At 40.7% G+C, this 19,678-nt stretch overlaps 1 protein-coding gene across 14 annotated transcripts in view; it reads left to right on the plus strand.

Moving 5' to 3' along the window:
- The window catches only part of TEAD1 (TEA domain transcription factor 1), a 264,117-nt gene extending 249,800 nt beyond the window's left edge, over window positions 1-14,317 (plus strand). For 10 of the 14 annotated variants that reach the window (XM_029207009.1, XM_029207001.1, XM_029207002.1 and 7 more), the window contains 2 exons: window positions 856-1,008; window positions 6,244-6,357. In XM_029207009.1, coding sequence (XP_029062842.1) covers window positions 856-1,008; window positions 6,244-6,357 — 267 coding nt within the window. Of the gene's footprint in view, window positions 1-855; window positions 1,009-6,243 lie in introns of all 14 variants that reach the window. The other 4 variants (XM_029207008.1, XM_029207012.1, XM_029207013.1 and 1 more) reach the window with 3 other exon arrangements.
- The last annotated feature ends 5,361 nt before the right edge of the window (window positions 14,318-19,678 follow it).

A 19,678-nucleotide genomic window follows, 5' to 3' on the forward strand; every position in this document is an offset into this window, starting at 1 on the left:
AAAAATCTTAAAAGAAATTTCCTTTGTATTGATTTGAGCTTTTATCTTTATTAATTTCCTATTCCTGGTTTTCACTGGTTTTGGTTTATTTTGTAAGGTTTATTAATTTTTTAAGATGTGTACTAAGTTCTATAACTTTTCATCTTTAATGATGAAGACATGAAGCTGCTTTCCTGCAAGTATAGCTTCATCGAGTCCCAAAAGTTTGATGTAAATATTTTCTTTTTCATTACGCTTTAGATAGCTTGTAATTTCTTTTTAAATTCCTCTTTGATCCAGAGTATCTAAGAGTGTCTCTCTTATTTCTAAGTGCTTCAGTGGGATCTTCAAACTGCATGTATATATTTTTTAAAAACCCCTTTTTTGAAAAAATTAAAGACATAACACAGTCAGGGGCTCATGATCAGTGTGAAGTAGTTTTTCCTAAAGAAGAGAAATTAGCTGCATTGGTTGTCGGCCTGTGAGGCCTTGTCACAGTAAAGAAGGATTTTCTATGGGCCCTTTGAAGAATTGTGACTGGCTGGGCTTGCCCTCACAGATCTCGAGGTAGAGAATCACTAAGCAGGCAGTTATATTTTTTTCTAACCTTTGCTGAAAAGCATCTATACAACTTTTCTTTAAAGCTGTCATCTTCCCAAGTTTAAAAAAAAAAATTTCCAGAAAAATAATGGATTCTGAGTATGGTGTTAAGTTTGGAGATAGGATTTTTTTTAATGAAGTAAACGACGTAAGTAGTGCAGCATATAGCAGGTGATTCATGTTGAAAACGTAAAATGCTTTTACAGGCAATAATATCTTTTTTATGTATTTTGAAGTCAAAGGCATAAAAATGCTCAAATCCTTTTTCCCTCACAGACGGAATATGCAAGGTTTGAGAATGGCCGATTTGTATACCGAATAAACCGCTCCCCGATGTGTGAATATATGATCAATTTCATCCACAAGCTCAAACACTTACCAGAGAAATATATGATGAACAGTGTTTTGGAAAACTTCACAATTTTATTGGTAACTGTTTGTCTCTTTCATGTTTTGTCAGACTCAGCCATGAGGCTGGTGGGGAAGATGGGCCTGGGAGATGCTGGGGCTTGGGCCAAGGGTAACTGACTAGACTGTGGGGCTGGGCCCCAGGTGGTCAATCAGTAGTTGAATTCACACATCCATAGGGCAAACTTGGTTTGGCTCAAGTTTGTGGAAGAGAAAGGGGTCTCACCTGGCCGGGCTTTCTAAGCTTAGCAGAACTGGAATTTGGGAAGGGAGAGTGAGGGTGATACAACTGGATTCTTAATTCTGGCTGCACATTAGCAAGACCTGGAGAATATGTAAAAATCCCGATAGCAGGGCTGCATCCTAGGTCAATTAAATCAGGATCTCTGAGGATAGGGCCCGGGCATGTGTATTTTCTAAGGTTTTCTAAGGTTCCCTGGGTAATTCCAGTATTAGCTAAGTGTGAGTCTCACAGCACCGTGGTATACAAATCATAAATGAGGCAAAAGCTGAGTCAGCAGGTTTGTGCTTCAAACATACCTAGACTCATTTCATGAAGGATTTACAAGGCCTTATTATTATAAGTAACATACATTAACACAGCAAAGTATAAACCCTCAGTACCAGGAGAAATGTAAACTAGAATACAGTGAGTGGCATAACCAGGAGCGGGGGGAGAATATTTATGGGCTGAAAAGTATGGTCAAACTTAATGGGCAGCTAAAGGGCAAGGAAAAAGCAATGGTGCTCAAGGCCCATGATGGGAAAATTTTCTGGTTCCCCGGGCAATGCTTGGTGTGTTTTTTTTCCCCCCTAAATTTAACTTTAAAACAGTTTCTCACGGGGACTTCATTTGGTTACTTAGGAAGGTTAATAAGTACAGTGCTCCTCTCAAAATATACCTATAAAATATGCAGTAATGGATTTCATAAAGCGAATTTTTTAAAAATAACATTCCTTGATTAAACCAAAGGCAAAATGCCAAAACAAAATTTGGTGGAAACAATTTTGCAAAAAGGGGCAGCAGGACAATATTGTGGTCAAATATTCAGCCCTCTGAAGGCCTGTTTTGTTCTTCTTTGTTACCAGGTTTAAGAACTAGAATACTTAGAGCAAGAACTCTTTACCTGGACTTTTTGGATTCAGTGGGACAGTGATTCTCAATCAGTGATGTGCTGGTTTAAAAAAAAATAAAATAAAATAAGGCTCTCCCCTAGTTCCTTCCAAAACCCCGATCCATAGCTTTTGCCCATTTCCATTGTTGCAAATACAGCTTCCATGGGCAATTTCAAGCTACCAATATTTGTCCAGCCCACGAAATTCCTTCATATTTAACAATAACTTTCAGAGCTAGTAGGAGCCAGCTCTTGTATGCCACTGTAAAAAAAAAAAAAAAAAAAAGATAAATAAAAATCAAGAAATTAAAAACCTTCTGCATACCAAGATATTCATCCAGGAAGCTTTTAAAAATTCTGAAAGATGGGACCCAGAATCATAGTTTTTGTTTATTTTTACTGCTCCGCAGGTAGTTCTGGTGTGTAGCCAGGTTGAGACCCACTGCTATAGGGGATTGGTTAAGTGAGCCACAGGGAGCCTCAGAGTTCACAGACACGTGATTATGGGTATACAATTGGCAGACAGATAATTTTACATCTAATTTTCATTTATTCCAAGGAGAGAATCTCTGGATTCTCTTATGTGTCCATGTCCCTCTGAAACTTGGAAACTAGCAGTCCAGGAGAAAGTTTGGAAAACATATTATAACTATTCATTAGTATCCTTTTTCTAACGGTCTTTGGTGAAAATTGAGCAGTTCAAGGTTTGGGGTGCTGGCAGGTACTTGTCATATAGATGTTCTTTGTTGCTATTTAAGAACAGATGGATCACCTTAGTGCTCAGATGACCGGAAGGGGTGTGTGGCATCCTGGTGTGGACGTTCAGTTGCCTCAGAAATTAACCAAAACTCTCTGAGTGGATGGCCACCCCCCCTCTTCTGGAGGGAGTCTTAGATGTTTCTTACAAACTAGGGAGACTGTTTCAGCACGTTAAGGAATATGTCCTTAGTCCCTAAAACCCGACTTCACGGCACAGCCAAGATAAATATGATCAGGGAAAGTTGTAAGTATCTATTACCCACAAAACCCGTGTAACTATATCAGTAATGCTCCCTTGGAACACATGACTGCCATCCATTTAACTTACCAGGTTAAATTAATTTTAAAACGTATCATTAAGCAACTATATACATCCCTTTGATACGAAGAATCAGAAGCAAATAAATATAGAATTAGTAGCAAATAAATATTTGCTAGAAATAATAGTTTTCTGTAGAAAAACTGAAATTAAGCCAGCACTCCTGGGCAATGAAAATGAAGTCATCTCACTGATAAACAGGAGAGATCATACTTTTCAGCACTTCCTCAGGTGTAGGGACATGGCCAGAATGACAGTTGCTGGACACAGTTGCACGTGTTTTACTAGGAACATTAGATACAAAACCTGTGTCACCACGGCCAGTTCCAGGCCTTACTGGCTGGTGGGCTAGACTCTGGTTTCGTCAGAATGATTCAGGAATTGAGGTGACCCTGTAGGTTTGGGGCCTTAATGGTGGCAATCAGACTGAGGAAGACAGCGACTGAATTGTGGGCCAAGGATTTCGATCATCATTTGAGGTCATGTTCAGACATACAGGTTGCTAGAAACATTTTTTTTCCTTCCTCCTTCATCTCAAGCATGAAGCCTAAATAGGATATAGTCTTTCATAGAAAGTCTGCAGGAAGGTAAAATAGATCATAGAGGTTCCAGGCACAGTGCCTGAATCTTTTGTAGATATATTATGAAATTCTCACTGCAGAACTGTTAAGTTATTTTTATCCCTATTTTATGGATAAGGAATGTTAGTCCTTCCTGAGGTCACAGAGCCAGTGATAGACGTAAATTAAGATTTGAACTGATGGAAAAGACACTTTGCAGGATGTCATGGTCATGGAATGAGAAGACTTGGGTTTAGGACTCAACTCTACTTTATGACCTTGGGTAAGACATTTAAAGTCTCCAGACCTCAGTTACCTCCGTTTACAAACAAAGTGCTCAAGTCTGCCCTCTCTACCTCAAAGGTTATTGAGAATGTTTGCATTGATTCGGCTAAGTTATGGAAAGGTTGTACTAGCTGCTGAAATACAGTGCAAATAAAACACAGGAAATCTGGGCCTTGTAGGGAGAACGAGGTGGGTAAATAGATGATGACGATGCAAGGCCTTCATGGCTGCAGTAAACTTGTGAAACAGACATCATGGGAGCACAGGGTAGTTGAACTGCCTGAGCAGGCCCCTGTACTTGGAAGGAGGTGGGGGTTCTCAGGGATGTTAAAAGATGACATTTAAGTTGCCTGATGGACAAGCAGGTATTTTTCAGATTTACCAAGAAAAGGCCCGTTTGGTGGGTGCATACTGACGTGTCAGCTACAGGGCTGCGGTGAACTAGACAGGCGGGACCAGGCATCCTGGGGTCTGGTGAGGGAGGCAGGCATTCATCAAGGACAGGGAGTCACAAAATGCGTGTAATTCACCTGTGGCTGACGGCTGGTAGAGGTCGGTGCATGGTGACAAGAGAATGTGTAGTAGGAGGTCAGGGAATGCTTCCCTGAGGAAGAAACAATTGAGAGGTGTCTCCAGATGGATAGAGAGGCAGAGAGGGTAGGGAAGAATACTGCACGTAGGTGGGAATGTGGTAGCAGGAGGACTGGAAACAGAGCAGTGCGGCTGGCCGGGTAGGACTGGCCAGAATGGGCCGCTCACTCTCATCCTTGTAGGATGAGAACAGGTTTTCTCTTCATCCTAAAGTTTAAAAGAGGCCATTCAGTTTTTAAGCAGGAGTGTGTTGTTGTCAGATTCATATTTCTTTCAAGGTTACTGTGACTACTGTGCACAGGTGAGAATGGTGCCCGGCAAGGGTGGCTGCTGGTGGAGGAGTCCAGGTCAGCTTTGCTGGTGCCTTGGGCTGTGGCAGGGGAAAAGGGAGATGGATTCAAGAACTCTTCAGGAGGTAAAAGCAGCGGGACACGGCATTTGTTTGGATATAGGGATGAGGGAGAGAAAGATTTCAGGGTTGGAAGACTTGCATACTTGGAGTACTTGATCTGCAAGGGAGTGGCAGGGAGTGAGACTAGAAAAGCAGGTGGGTACCAGTATTGGAAAAAAACTTTGTTACCCAGAAAAAAAAAAATTAGATGATTCATCACTGTATCAATGCATTTGTCTAGAGCAGCATGGCATAACGGGTAAGAAAAAGGTCTTCAGGTCCAGAAGATCTGGGTTTTTCGTTGACGTTAGTATAACCTTAAACAAATCAACCCCAAGCATCCTCCCTTGTCAAAGAGGGAGTGATATCGCACCTGCTCCTAGAGTTGTTGTAATATTATATGAGATACTTTCTGTAAAGCATTTAATACTGAGGAGGTGCATCGTAAGCACTGAACAGATGGCGGCTATTATTCTGTGAATTTCCATCCATTCGGCGAATACAGTGGACCCTTGAACAACATGGGTTTGAACTGTGTGACTGTTCTTTTACTCCACGTATATTTCACTGAGTCCAGGCACTGCATGTTAATACAGTGGTGAGCAAGGCACTCACAGAGTTTATGTCTCCCATTGGCTATCGTGAAACAAAATTTAGTAGAGGTTTAGGAATAAGATAGGAGACGGTCCCTAGGATAAATGACTGTCCCATGGAACTGAATTATAGAAAATTCTCTGTGTTGTAAAAAAAAAAAATTGCACCACCACCCCCCAAGAAAACAAAACAAAACAAAAACCCCACACTAATTCTTGTGTGTCTTCTTAGGCTCTCTGAGTGAGACTCAATCTGTAAGGTCTTTCTTACATATGGTAACTAAGCTTAAATAGGATTTAAGTCAGACCTGTAATATCCTGAGTTTTTGCTGGAGGGGGCGGAGGGAGGCTGGGCAGATCTCTGAACAATCCACTTTTTGAACACTGGACTCCATATTCCTCTCCAAGTAAATTGTAGTCATCATGGCACAGATGGAATATGTTTTCATTCATGTGGTGTTTGATATACATATATATATATATATATATATATATACTTTAAAAAATATTTTATTGACATATAGTTGATTTACAGTGTGTTAATTTCTGCTGTACAGCAAAGTGATTCAGTTATACCTATATATATTGTACATTCTGCTTCATATTTTTTTCCATTTATACTTTTTTTTTTTTTTTTAAACAGGTGGTAACAAACAGGGATACACAAGAAACTCTCCTGTGCATGGCCTGTGTATTTGAAGTTTCAAATAGTGAACATGGAGCACAGCATCATATTTACAGGCTTGTAAAGGACTAACCGTGGTTATTTATATATATAGATATCTGTATATACACACACACATATGTGCACACACACACACACTCTCTCCATGATCGAACGACTGACTGTAAACCTCACCACACAGGGGTGCTGCCCTGGCCCTGAGGTCACCCCAACTTTTCTAAATCCTGTTTGAGTGAAGTCATTTTTTCATGTGTTCATACTCATTGTAGCTGTGAAGTTCTGGTACAGTTGTAAAAAGAGAAATCGAGTTGTTTCTGTGTGTTATTCAGATCCACAGCCCACAATTCCTCAGAAAGGTGAACCTTAAGAACCCAAGTCTCTGTCTGCAGAGACCTGTTTCTCGTTGTGGTAGAAAAAAAAATAAGACAGAGCATTTACCATTGGACATTTACAGCCTTTATACAAATGTATTTAGTGTTTTTTTTTTTCCAACATAAAATTCTTGTTTTAAGATACAAGTAAAATTAATCTTTAAATATAAATGTAAATTAGTACACAAAACTAAGAATCTTTAGACTTATCTTTGTAACAAATTAGGGTGGAAGTTATGAAAGAATGTAATTCACTAAATTATTTTTTAAATGAAACTTTTCCTTCTTTTTGAAACCAAATGTTAAAATATAGCCTTAAGAAATGCTTGGTAGAAATATCCTAATGAGACAAATTTGTACTTTTTTCCTCGAGGTTAAAACTAATCTCCTAATCCATTAAACTCTTGAAACAGCTATTACAGAGGAAGAAAACTTCACCCCTTATCCTTAACATATATAGTATATTTAAAAAATATAAAATTGTATTGTACTAATGTGATGATTATTTAAAGAAAAAGATGGCTCTTTTTTGCAATAAGTAGATAAATACTGAAAATCTAAACTTACAATGTTTATAGTCTTGTGTGTGCAGTTATATTTTATATGGACAACCAAATTTTTTATTAAGATGAGTAAATCTTTGAACCACTGAAATTTAATAACAAAAATGTAAAATTGGCATGAATACTGCACTGTGAGCTGCAAATTATAGAAAACCCTGTGGCTGGGAGAGATTTCATCAACCGAACTCATAAAAGGCTCATCAGTTTTAGGATCTCTGCTCCCCAGAAAATCACAAGCGTGCTCACCAGCCTGTGGGTAAATTATTTCTGGTGATCCAATATTAACCTGCTGTGACTATATGTGTATGTGTGTGTTTGTGTGTACATATATACACATATACATATATAGTTATTCAACACATATTTATTAAACATCTATTCAGTGTCACTCAGTTTTCTAGGTGCTGATACGTGTGTATTTCTCAGTCTGTGTCCGTAGATCTAGGTGTATTCGCTAAGGACACGCGTTTCCTTGACATCTCTCGATAAGTCACAATGCTTATTTGACTGAGGTTGAAGAGGCTCAGCTATCTATCTCTGCCCTTTCCACACAGGCACATTTGGGAGGTTTTCTTCCTAGGAGGAATTCAACTTTCCAACCCAAATATTCCAAAGCATTGTCCAGGCAGTCTGTTTGATGTGGCCACATGTCTTGGGTTATTTCCATAAGTGCTTCATTGGGAAGGGGACAGGGCATACTCCCCAACTTCCTGGAGGAAAGTGACGTTTTTTATCATTGTCAGGAATAGGTTAACACTATTAGAACATAAAATGTTTTGTAAGTTGTGAAACATGTCAAGACTTTTACGTCAAGCCAGAAAATGAAAACTTTGTTCTGTCACATTCAAATAACCTACACACCCACTTCCCTGTCCCACCACCTGCTCTGACCCTGCTTATATATTGATTAGTATCTGGTGGTCATGAGGGTGTGGCTGGCTCATGGCAAACAGAAGAACCAAGCCTGACCTCTCCCAAACCCATGACCCTGGTCACTGGGAAGACCAAAGGAGAGAGTGCAGAACTTTCCCCTTTTGGAACACACATCCCTTACATAAGCCAGTAGCATGGTGTGTATCTTCCCTACGTAAAGAGACTACAGTTTGTTCCCTGATTCCAGGTGGACCTTTGAAGAATTGCCCTAGTGGCCCACCCTTCTATCTGGTCTTCGGCCCAAGCATTAAGCTTCTTCCTTGGTCATATATTTATGACTTCTCTTGGTCACCCCTCTTAGGGATGCTTCTTTGGCTCCCATCTCCTGTGTCTTTACTCAAGGTGTTACCCCCAGTCTCTCAGGACCAAGGGGCGCAAATGATCTTATGTGGCTAAAAGCCACGCCATCCCAGAACTTCAGGGCAAGAGGTATTTGGTTCACGCTTTCTCCCAGGAATGGGGCTCTTCAGTACTGCCAGGGGGGCTCTGAGGATTTACTTTTTTTCAAAGCGCAAATAGATCGAGACCCAAGAACACCAGCTAGAGGGTAGTTCTTTTGGCTGCAGAGAAGGGCATACCCTGGTCTGCTGAACTCACAGAGTTAGGCTGGGCCCTCTGATGCTTGCCTCTTCCTCCGAATGCCTTTGTAGTTGAGTTTGGGGGTTTACATGGATGAACTTGAGGATGGCTTTTTGCTCTTAAAACAAGTTTACTTCTTGTCTTGTCCTTCTAAAGATTTCTCCAGGGCAGATATTCTCCCTGTCTTAACCACTGGTCCAACCTCTTAGCCCTTTCTCTGTCACTCCCAAATTAGACCCTGGGATTAGATTTGTGTTAGAACATCGAATCCAAGTCTGTTTTTGGTCTTTCACCCTTTATGGCAGAGTCTCCTCCCTTCGTAAAGCTTTCTGTACCATAAAGAAGCCTTTCCAAAGCTCTGTCCTCACTGCTCTTTTCTGGGTGCTCTATCTCCTGGTTGACCCTCCACTACCAGGATCGATTCAGGGACATCTTGTGCTTTCACTGGAGAGTTCAGAGGCCACTTTCCGCAGCCTAAATAGGGAGAAGCTGAAGAACTGGGCTTTGGTCTCTTGGTATTCATTTTCATCTTAGCAAGAGACCTAAATAAAGTTGGGGCTTTTCCAAAACATGTCCTAGAATCCCAGAACGTCTAAGCTACCCTAGGCCAGGGTTTCTCAACCCTTTCTCGACACTGTTGACATTTGGAGCAGATAATTCTCTGTGGTGCAGGGCTGTCCTGTGCATTGTAGGAGGTTTAGCAGCATCCCTAGCCTCTGCCCACTAGATACACCTTTCCCCAGTTGTCACAACCCAAAATGTCTCCAGACATTGCCAAATGTGCCGTGGGGCACAGAATTGCCCCTGGTTGAGAACCACTGCCCTGCATCTGACAGGTCACAAATGCCATGTTTGAGGGTTTTTTCTCCTTCCATTTTACCCTGAGAAAGCTTCTCTCTTGGGAGCCTTGTCTCAGGCCATCAAGAGACAGGTAGGAATATTACTCAAATGATATTGTGTCCATGTTTCTTCCTGTTTCAGAACTTCTATTTCACAACAGAATCTCTCTGCTACAAGTATTCTTTCCTTCCTCCCTGGGAAAGTTGGGGACAGCTGGCCACCATCATCCCTATAATCAACTCACACCTATTTAAAGAGCATTTCTGATTTGCTCTTCGTTGCTTATTTTATCAGGTTAAAGAAAATCCCACCCATTTTTATTATTTCTCCTAAGGTTATAGTTCTCATTATCAAACCTTTAATCATTTCAATACATTTCCTCTGGTCTTCTACTTTTAGCCTTGCACTCATTGCTTTTTTGTAGAATTTACAGAGACCTCTGGAACATTTCATCTTTAAGGATGGTGGAGAGAGGGATTCATTTTGGAAGAGGGCTGATCGAATTTTCCTTTGTTGAGCTTTAGGAAAGCACAGTCTTCAGGCATACCTCAGAGCTAGCGCGGGCTCAGTTCCAGAGCACCACAAGAAAGCAAATATCACAGTAAAGCGAGTCACACAGTGCATATAAAAGTTATGTTTACCCTATATTGTCGTCTATTAAGTGTGCAATAGTATTATGTCTAAAAAAAAAAAATCAGTGCACATACCTTAATGAAAAAATATTGCCAAAAAAATGCCGGAACAATTACAGTAGAAACTTGAAGGTCACCATAAAAAATATGAAAATAATAAAAAAGTTGAATTATTCTTCAATTATTAATTATTGCGAGAATTATCAAAATGTGACACAGAGACGTGAAGTGAGCAAATGTTATTGGAAAGTGACGCTGGTAGACTCGTTTGCCTTAGGGTCGCCACAAACCTTCAATTTTTAAAAACTGTGATATCTGTGAAGCACAATGAAACGAGGTATGCCTGTGACCTCCATTTTGTAGATGAGAAAGTTGAGGCCCAGAGGGGAGATGACTTGCCCAAAGTCACCCAGCTGGTCAGTGACAGATTAAGAGTAAGGCTCTGGGACTCCTGACACTTAATGCTTGGCCTCTTGGCGGGGGTCGTTCCTCTCTGGTGCTCAGGGCGGAAGAGAGAGGGAGGTTAAGACCCCCTTCCTCTGCCAGAGCAGCAGCATCTCCTGGTGGTGACGCTGCTTCTCTCCCTGGAGTGTCATGTCTGGGAGGCATCCGCGAGCAGATAGGAAAGCTGATGAGCCTTTTCCTTACCCTGAGGACAGTTCACCTGCCACAGGCTCTGAGTCAAATTTCTCTTCACAAAGCATCCCAGCAGCAAAGTCCCACGCTCGGACCAGCCAAAAAACAGCCCCCGTGCCCAGAACTTGGTGTTACAAACCCAAGTCTTCTTTAGGTCTCAGTACTCTAGTGGCTTTTGCAGTTTGTTTTTGTACAAACGTAAGTTATTTAAATCACACAAGATGACAGTCAACTTTTCAAACCAGGTACCGATAACTTCTATGATTTTTGTCTATGCTCTGGTACACTACACCTGTTCTAACGAAGGGTAGAACCAATTTTGTGTGTTGGTGTTCACACCTGTGACATTAAGAGGATACGTCTGCATTGCTTCTTTCTTTCTGTTGATGTTTCTGTGGCAAAACCCTGCACATGTCATTTCTGAAAAGCCTTAAATCTTTGCGATGTTGCGTGTAGGGTTTGCAGTGCAGAAGGCTGCCTCGGAACTGTGAGCCCTTTTGTAAGCTGGAAGCATTTCTCTTACTACTGTTAACTTTTGTAGGAAGTTTTCAATTCAGAGCTGCCAAAGCGTTCAGTAAGCAGTGCCTTAGTGATACTTAGTGTGCCGCCAGCCTTTTCTCACACCAGTTCTCGATGTCCCTTTACTGATCGGCATGGTATTTAAAATAGAGCAAGCAAGCATTGTTTTCATTTTTGTTTTGTAAGCCCATTTTTCTCCAGTTGTATTGGAAACTGACTTCTTGGTCTGAAATCTGAAATGAACAGAAGTCAGTTCATTGACCACACTGTCAAATGTCTATACCAAAATGGAAGGTTTTGCAACTTCGTAGTTTACTATGAAAAGCAAATTGTATACTTTTAATGTTGCCTTTTAAATTCATGACCAAATACTTAGCTATTTGTGAACCTTCTGCACTCTAGCATGAAAGTGCCTTTGGTTTGAGATTCCAGCTTAGAAAAGTGCTGCCATAATCACGATAATTTGTAGAGAGACCAAAAATATCCTGAGATCACCGTGATGCCTTTGGTTTACTGGGATAGTAACCAACCACAGGCCTCCATTCACAAGAGCACGACGCGGACCCTGCCTGCTGCGCTGTCTGTCTGCCGTGGGGGAGCCCCTGCCACCCATGCCCCCGGGGCGCACAGCGGCAGGAGGGCCCCCAGGAACTGGTGTGTTTGTGCAACGTGACCCCATGCGCCATCTCCGCCCGTCACCCAGCCCTGTGTCCGCCTGAGGGAACTTGCACACAAACCGCAGACTCTTGGCCGGTGGACAGATTTGTCCTTCTTATGCTCATGTTCAGTCTGTGGAGGCCTGCCTTTCCACTCAGATGACAGCGCGCACTTCTGGTTTACGCAGTGATACCGTTTTGAAAGTTGGAAGCCTCAAACTGAGATGACAGTGCAGAACAAAAAATGGGTTAGGGTCATTACAATTGAAGTGTTCTTCTTAGGGCGAAAATGTTGACTCTGAGTGTTGTCTGAATGCGCTATGAGAAACTTCCAAAGAGCACCACTCACGATTCGGAATTTTCGAAGAATGTTCCAGCCCTCCAAAGGGCAACTCTTCAGAGTCTGTGCTGGCTTTTATCAAAACCTTGTGTAAATTGGGAAAATTGATAGAGGGGAGGAAAAGGAGTGAAAAGGATGAGAAGGCAAAAACACGAGCCAAACAAAAGCCAGGACAAAAAAGACTTTTCTTTACCAATATAGACTTTACAGTGACATTAGACATCTTTGAAAGTTAGCCTCTGAATGCGATGGTCCGTCTGTCTCTACCTGGTGTCTTTAAGAATACCCTCTTTGGGCTGTCTGAAATTTCAGGAGTGATTTCTATCCACTCCAAGTTGTGAGTATTCATAGAAATTTCTACAAGAAACAAAAAAAGTTAAATGAAAAGGAAAATTGCTCAGCACAAGTTATAGTTAGCTGCTTGAATTCAGCCCCTCCCTGTCGTGGCAGGACTACACCACAACTTGGAAGAAATTAATCAAATGTTTGTTTTCCTGCTTCCCTTTTCAACTGTTACTGTGCTTTCTTTGGCAATAGTTTTCTCTCATTAACTCATTACTTACATCGTTAAGAATGAAGGTTTTGTGTTTAAAATTGCATTGCAAAGGATAGTTTCACTGAAGTCATGCACCATTAAATAAGATGAAATATTTGTCTTTATTGTTCTACTTCCTAAGCTGTAAACTTGTTTTATTCTCTGTGAATTTGCATTGAGTCTGTTATATGCCCCACTCCGTCATTTTAGCATTTGAAATAGCATTTATGTTCCCTCTCGTTCATCATGAAGTGGGGTCAGATTCCAGGAGATTCCACCTCTATCATGTTGGCTCTCTTTTGTCTGCCTTCCATTATGAAATTGTCTCCCCTTCCCCTTTTTCTGAAAGAGGCTGACAGAGTCTAGGTGTAAATCAGTTGGAAACCAGTCTCTGGTTTTCTCCCTCCCTCCTTCCCTCGGTCCCTCTCTCCTTCCTTCCTTCCTTCTCTTTTCTTTTTTCCACCAGTCATTTTCCGTGATTAGTTTCACTGTGTAAATTAGATATTAACTGCACTTCTTTAAAAAAAAAACCATCTCCCTGTTACCTCCTTGAAAGAGTCACTTCTGTAGGCCTTTTTCAATAGGCTCATGACTGCAGATAAGGAAAAAAAAAAAGTAAAAACAAAAACTATGTGCCTAAAAAAATGACAAAAAAAAGTTTTGTAACATTTAAAAAAGAAACCTGAATAGCCTTTAATTCTTTAATATGCTTAAATTTTATGTAAATCGGGTTTTTGCCACGTGTGTTTGTTCACATTCTAAATGGCTTAATGGGATTCTCACAGTCTGTGTCTTCGTGTCACGTGTATGAAATGGGCTTGTGACGTAAGCGTTTCATCTGGTCAGTGGTTCCTTTGATATTGTACTGCTGCTGTGAGTGGGCTGGGGAGCCTGCCTTTAGGCAGTAAGGTTCCTCTTGGGTAGATTGGAGAGATGGGGGGATGGGGGCAAATTCTCACATACGTTTTCATAACCTGTTTGCAGAAACTTTGAAAAGGCATTTGGTTAAACCTCTTGGCAGTACAGTATTCTTGTATTTGTTAACGTCTGTGTTTAGGTACTGGTACCTTTTTGTTTAAAAATGTTCTAAGTGTTGGCTTTAAAGTGAATTTATCTTTAGTATGATAGTTATATGAAAATTATAGGGTTTGTGTGCAGAGAATTTTTTTATAAAGTGCTTTGTAAAAAAAAAAATGTATTCTAGCTTTCGCGGTACATATGTGTGATAACTGTAATATCCATGACAGTTAAGTGCAATTATTTCATCACTCTAAAAATGCTATTTTTGTGTCAGTTCCTGCAGGTGTTTTCATGTCTTTGCAAAGTGACACATTTTGATGCCTTCTTGATAAAGTGGTAGACATTTTGTAGCTTTCTAGAAACTTTGTATTCATACGGTATCAATGAAAAATAAAGAAAATGAAAGTGTGGGTCACCTTTTTTATCTGCCAAAGTGTATGTTGTTGAAAATGAAAGGTGCTTTATGTGTTGTGGGTGAATGTATGAAGGACAGAGTAAAGGAGGTTGAAGCCATGATCCTTTTGATGGTGTCCACCAAGCTCAGTTATCCGAACATGACATGTTAATGTCTAGCAGGGTTTCTTTCTTCCTGTTTGTTTTTTTTTAATAGAAGTATAGTTGATTTACAATGTTGCGTTTCAGGTGTACAGCAAGGTGATTCAGTTATACATACATATATATCTATTTTTTTCATATTCTTTTCCCTTATAGGTTATTACAAAATATTGAGTATAGTTCCCTTTAGCAGGGTTTCTTAAAAACATCCACAGGTCAGTTGGTCTACCTGCCTGTCTGCCTGTCTCTCTTTAGTGTGTCATTAAAACTGTTAACCCGCCTTGCTGTGTGCATGCCAGGAACCAGGGGTAGAAGTTGGTGCCTGCACGGTGCATGCTGTAACCCCGCCCTGTCCTCAGGAGTGTGCAGCACACGCACGCACAACAAAGCCTTGGAGTCACTAAGTTTACTGCCCGCTGGGCACCGGGCCAGTGTGCTGGTACGACGTGTGATTCTCACAACAGTCCTGATGACAGTAATATTATTACCCCCCAACCGATGCTCAGAAAGGGCAGGTCGTCCAGAGTTGTGACTGGTGAGTGGTAGAGTCTTCAGCTGGTCACCCTGGCTCTGATGCCTTGACCCTTGGCCCCTGCGTTTTGGCTCACTGAGACTCCGTGGAAACAGCTCGAGGCTGGGGAGGAGAAATCTGGGGGCCGAGTGGCTTTCTTAAGCAGCAATGACCTTAGGCCCTGACAGCAGGACCCAATGTACCCTGGGATCCTTCAGTTTGAACTAGACCTTAGGAGGTCTTGCTTCTCCCCATTTCTTTGAAATCTGAGGTACAGCCTGCCTCGAATCCCAAGAGGCACTGTGGGAGGGGGGACAGAGAAAAAATTAGCTTCCAGTTCCTTTGAAGAGGCATATTTTTAGCGAGCTACAATTCAAGAGGAAGGCCATTGTCTCCTGAGCTGCTCTGGGAAGAGGGAAGGGGAACTGTGGGGCATTTTGCTGAGGCCCTGTTAATATGCCAGGTACCTTCACAGTCACGATTTCCTTTAACCCACATCCTCTTGAGAGGAATCATTTCCGATTTTCCAATAAGGAAATTGAAGCCCAGAGAAGTTAAGTCCTTGTTAACATCATAAAAGCTAATAAGTAGCAAGAATTTAGAGGTGGAAAAACCTCCTCCCTTGCAGTCCTGGCTCTGCTGCTGGCTGTGTGGCACTTTAGCCCTCCACCACCTCCTCTAAAACAAGGTGTTTAACGCGTCAAAAACATCCTTTATTAGTGCCTGCAGTTCCAGTCAACTTGAGCTCAGCAAAGAGAGTGACGCGCTAGGCGACCTAACATCACTGAGCAAAGGGATTGAAGGCACACAGGGGAGGGTGAATAAGGCTTCTTGTAATATCGGGGAACAAGAAACTTCACTGGGAAGCCCGATCATTTCTTCCTGCCTTACTACTGACAGAGAACCCTTTAGCATAGCTACCACATACTGAAAGCTCACCTGTTAAGTCATTGGTGAGCACCTGAACAATTCCAATTCAAAAAGCACAGCGTTGTGTTAGCTGGTGAAGCCTCAGAGTTTTTTTAATTGCCTTTGAAGACACTTTTGTTCTGTTTAATGCCCCATATGTCAGATTTATCTAGGGGGTTGTAACTAGCAAAGCCTCAGGCTGCTAGAAGCAATTACTAGAAGCAATGAGATGAGGTGGGGCAGACTGCGGGGAGGCAAGCACTTCCATGTTGTGAGGCATCTGTTTCAAATGGGGCCTTAACATGGTCTTCAGGCAGAGGGGTGGACGGCTAGCCTAGAAGTTTCAGAGAAATCTGAGGTTCAGAGCTCTCAGTGTTCCCACCCAGGTGTTCCCACTCCATGTTCCAGTATCCCACTCCTTATCTATTAGGGCCTGACGGGAGACTTGTGAGAGTGCTAAATTCAGCTTTATTTGTAATTTCTGGCTTGATTTTTAGCATAGTCTGCCCTTCAACTGCATGAGCTAAGGATTTCTTTAAATGCTGCCAGGGAGATCTTTTACACCATGCCCTGAGTTGAGCCTGACATTTTCTTCCTTCTGTGCACCAGTCGCACTTAGCAACAACTAACCTATTAATACCACCAACCAATCATAATTCACACCACCCCAGTCTCTCTGGCATGCTAGAAATTGCATAAGGTAGTGCATCCCTTTCCTTCTGGACCCAGTGCCAATTTACGACAGGTGACAGTCTTAGTTATCGTGCTGCTACAACGTTCCAGTGGACCAACTATCTTAGTTTAGGCTCCCCCAGAAGCAGACCCTGAAAAAAGACTTGAGGGTGAACAGTTTATTTGGGAGTCTTAATAAAGATGTCACTTCACGTGATGAAAGGTTAAATTCACCACAAAGATGAAATAATTGTAAATTGATATGCTCTTAACGAAACTACCTTAACACTCTTAAGTGAGAGAACTGCAAGGAAAAAGACAAAACCATGCGATGCTTTCAGTAGTTGATGGAACAAGCAGACACATTCCAAGAAATATGTAGAAAAATCGAAGTACTAATTGTGTACTCTGTCCCAAAATTGTCATTCATATTTTTTCAGTCACATGGAATGGTATGAAAACCATACACTTGCAAATTAAGCAAGTGTCAGTATATTCCAAAGGATTGCTGCAAAGCTGCACAATATTCTCTGACCTCAAAGCAATTAAGGTAGAATCAATTTTAAAAGGATCTTTGGAAAAGCTCCCATATATTTGGGAATTAATAAACATTTCTACTTAATGCATGAGAAAAGTCACAGAAGTTAAATATTGAAAACTGTATATTAAAGAAATACTATCTACTAAAATGTGTGGAATGCAGCTAAAGCAGTATTTAGAGGATACTAGACTAACATGTGGAGAATCGTCCATACTAGATAAGAAAAAAGACCAAAAATTAATGAGCTAGGCATCCAATTCATGAAGTTAAAAGAAGACCAAAATAAGCGCGCGCACACACACACACACACGCACGCACACACACAAGGAAGGAACTGTTAAAGAGCAAAGTAATGAAATAGAAAATGAACACAATAGAGAAGATCAACAAAGTCAAAAATTGGTTTTTCAGAAATACAAATACAATCTATAAACCCTAACAAGACTGATAAAAGAGGGAGAGAACCAAACCAACTAAATAGACAAAAGGTAACAGGAATGAAAATACAGTTATCACTACAGATCCCACAGATATTAATAAAAGTATAATAAAATAGATAATTAAAATAAACTTATAATCTTTATGCCAATGAATTTGTAAGTATAGATACAAAGGATAAATTCTTAGAAAACTAACTTACGAAAGTTGCTTCACAAAGAAGTAGGAAACCTGAATAGAGTAGTCTTAACAACCATTAAAGTTAATGAAACAGTAGTTCCCAATATTTCCACACAAAAACTCAGGCCTACATGGTTTACTAGTGAGGTCTATCAAACTTGAAAGGAATAAGGTCCTGCAATCTTACAGAAAATACTGCAGTGCATAGAACAAAGGGTATAATTCTGACCTTAGCTTAGGTCTTCTAGAAAGCAGAGCCTGAGGCAAGGACTAAGATACTAACACATACTGTACTTCATTTGGGAAACGTAAGCTCAGGGAAAAAATGAGAGAAAAATGGAAGTAAAACAAGGGGAATCCTATGAAATTTGTGACGCATTACTGTCTTGACTGCCACTTCACAGTGAGTTGAAAGAGACCTATCAGGTCACTCAGCATGTGAAACTTTGGCATGTGGACTTTTCTGGTAAGGTTTCCAGGCGGAAACAATGTTGTGGAGTAACCAAAGGGAGAAAGAAAAGGGAGTAATCTAGCTATCAGGTAACCTCCCATCTCTCAGTTCTCATTGGTCAATGTTCTTGCCACAGGGATGATTGACTGTCCCACTGGATTGCATTATCCACCTCATAACAGCTGTTCAGGAATTCAGATCCCATGTCTTATAATGCTGCATCTCATTAAAGTCTGAAAGTGGAGGGAAATTCCACAATGTATGAATTACAAGTCAAGGCAGGGAAAGAGGAGGCAGTCAAGTGTGTTTGAGAAGGTGCATAAAGTTTGTTTCTAAATATACTCCCCATTTTACTGTATGGCTAGCGTACCAACAAGGACAGTACGAAAAAGGAAAAGTATAGGTTAATCTCACTCATGAGCGTAAAATTAAAATATTAATTTGAGGATAGCCATGTATATAAAGCATAATGCATGATGACACAATGGGGTCCATCCCAGAAATGCAAGGTTGGTTTACATTAGAAAATCAACCCATGTGATTCACATTAATAGATGAAAGGAGAAAAATCATAGATCATCTGAATAGAGGAAGATAGATGCATCTGAAAACACACAATGTCCATTCATGATTTTTTTTAAACTTCTTAAATTAGAACTAGGAGAAAACACTGAACTGATAACGGGTATCTACAAAATAAATCAATAAGCTAAAAATGAAAGCATTCCTTTTGATACTTGGGAACGAGGCAACGATGCCTAAGTTTACCACTTTTACTCAGCATACTGAGGTTCTACACAATGTTGTAAGGCTAGAATAAGAAACAAAATCCATAAGAATGGGAATCCAATCTGTCATTATTCTTGGAAGATAAACTGGTATATGTAGAAAAGCCAAAAGGACAGATAGATTTATTACTAGAATTTGGAAGTAAGTTTATTATGTTGCTGGATACAAAACAACGTACCATGATAAAATGCATTTTTGTATTAATAGTAACATAGAAAATTTTTAATATACTGTTGGCTTGAAAACTATGAAGTGCTGAAGAATAAACCTAACAAAAGCTGTAAGAGATTTTTATGGAGAAAATTATAAAAGTGTTACTGAAAAACTTCAAAGAAGATCTAAATAAATGGACAGAGACAAATATTATGAGCTGGAAGACCCCATAATGTAAGGCTGTTAGGTCCACCAAATCTACAGATTAAATCCAATCCAGGTGAAAATTTAATAATCTCCACCACCACTACCCTGCTCCCACTTGTGTACATGGGAAGGTAAGTGACCAAAAATAGCTTAAAAATTTGAAGAATAAGAACAAGTTAGGAGTATGAGCTAGCTACCAATTTTCTCTCAGCTCCAAATCCATCCTTTGCCCTGCTTTGTGATAGTGGAGCTATAGACCCTGTAAACATTGCTTCTTTGCCAGCTGGACACAATGTTACGCTTTACCAATAGAGAGCACTGGAGTTACACTGCAAGGCAATGGCGACAGGAAGGCGTTTCCCT

Source organism: Monodon monoceros, unplaced genomic scaffold (assembly GCF_005190385.1).
Source record: "Monodon monoceros isolate NGI ecotype Baffin Bay Population unplaced genomic scaffold, NGI_Narwhal_1 Super_Scaffold_7, whole genome shotgun sequence".
NCBI classification, from domain to species: Eukaryota; Metazoa; Chordata; class Mammalia; order Artiodactyla; family Monodontidae; genus Monodon; species Monodon monoceros.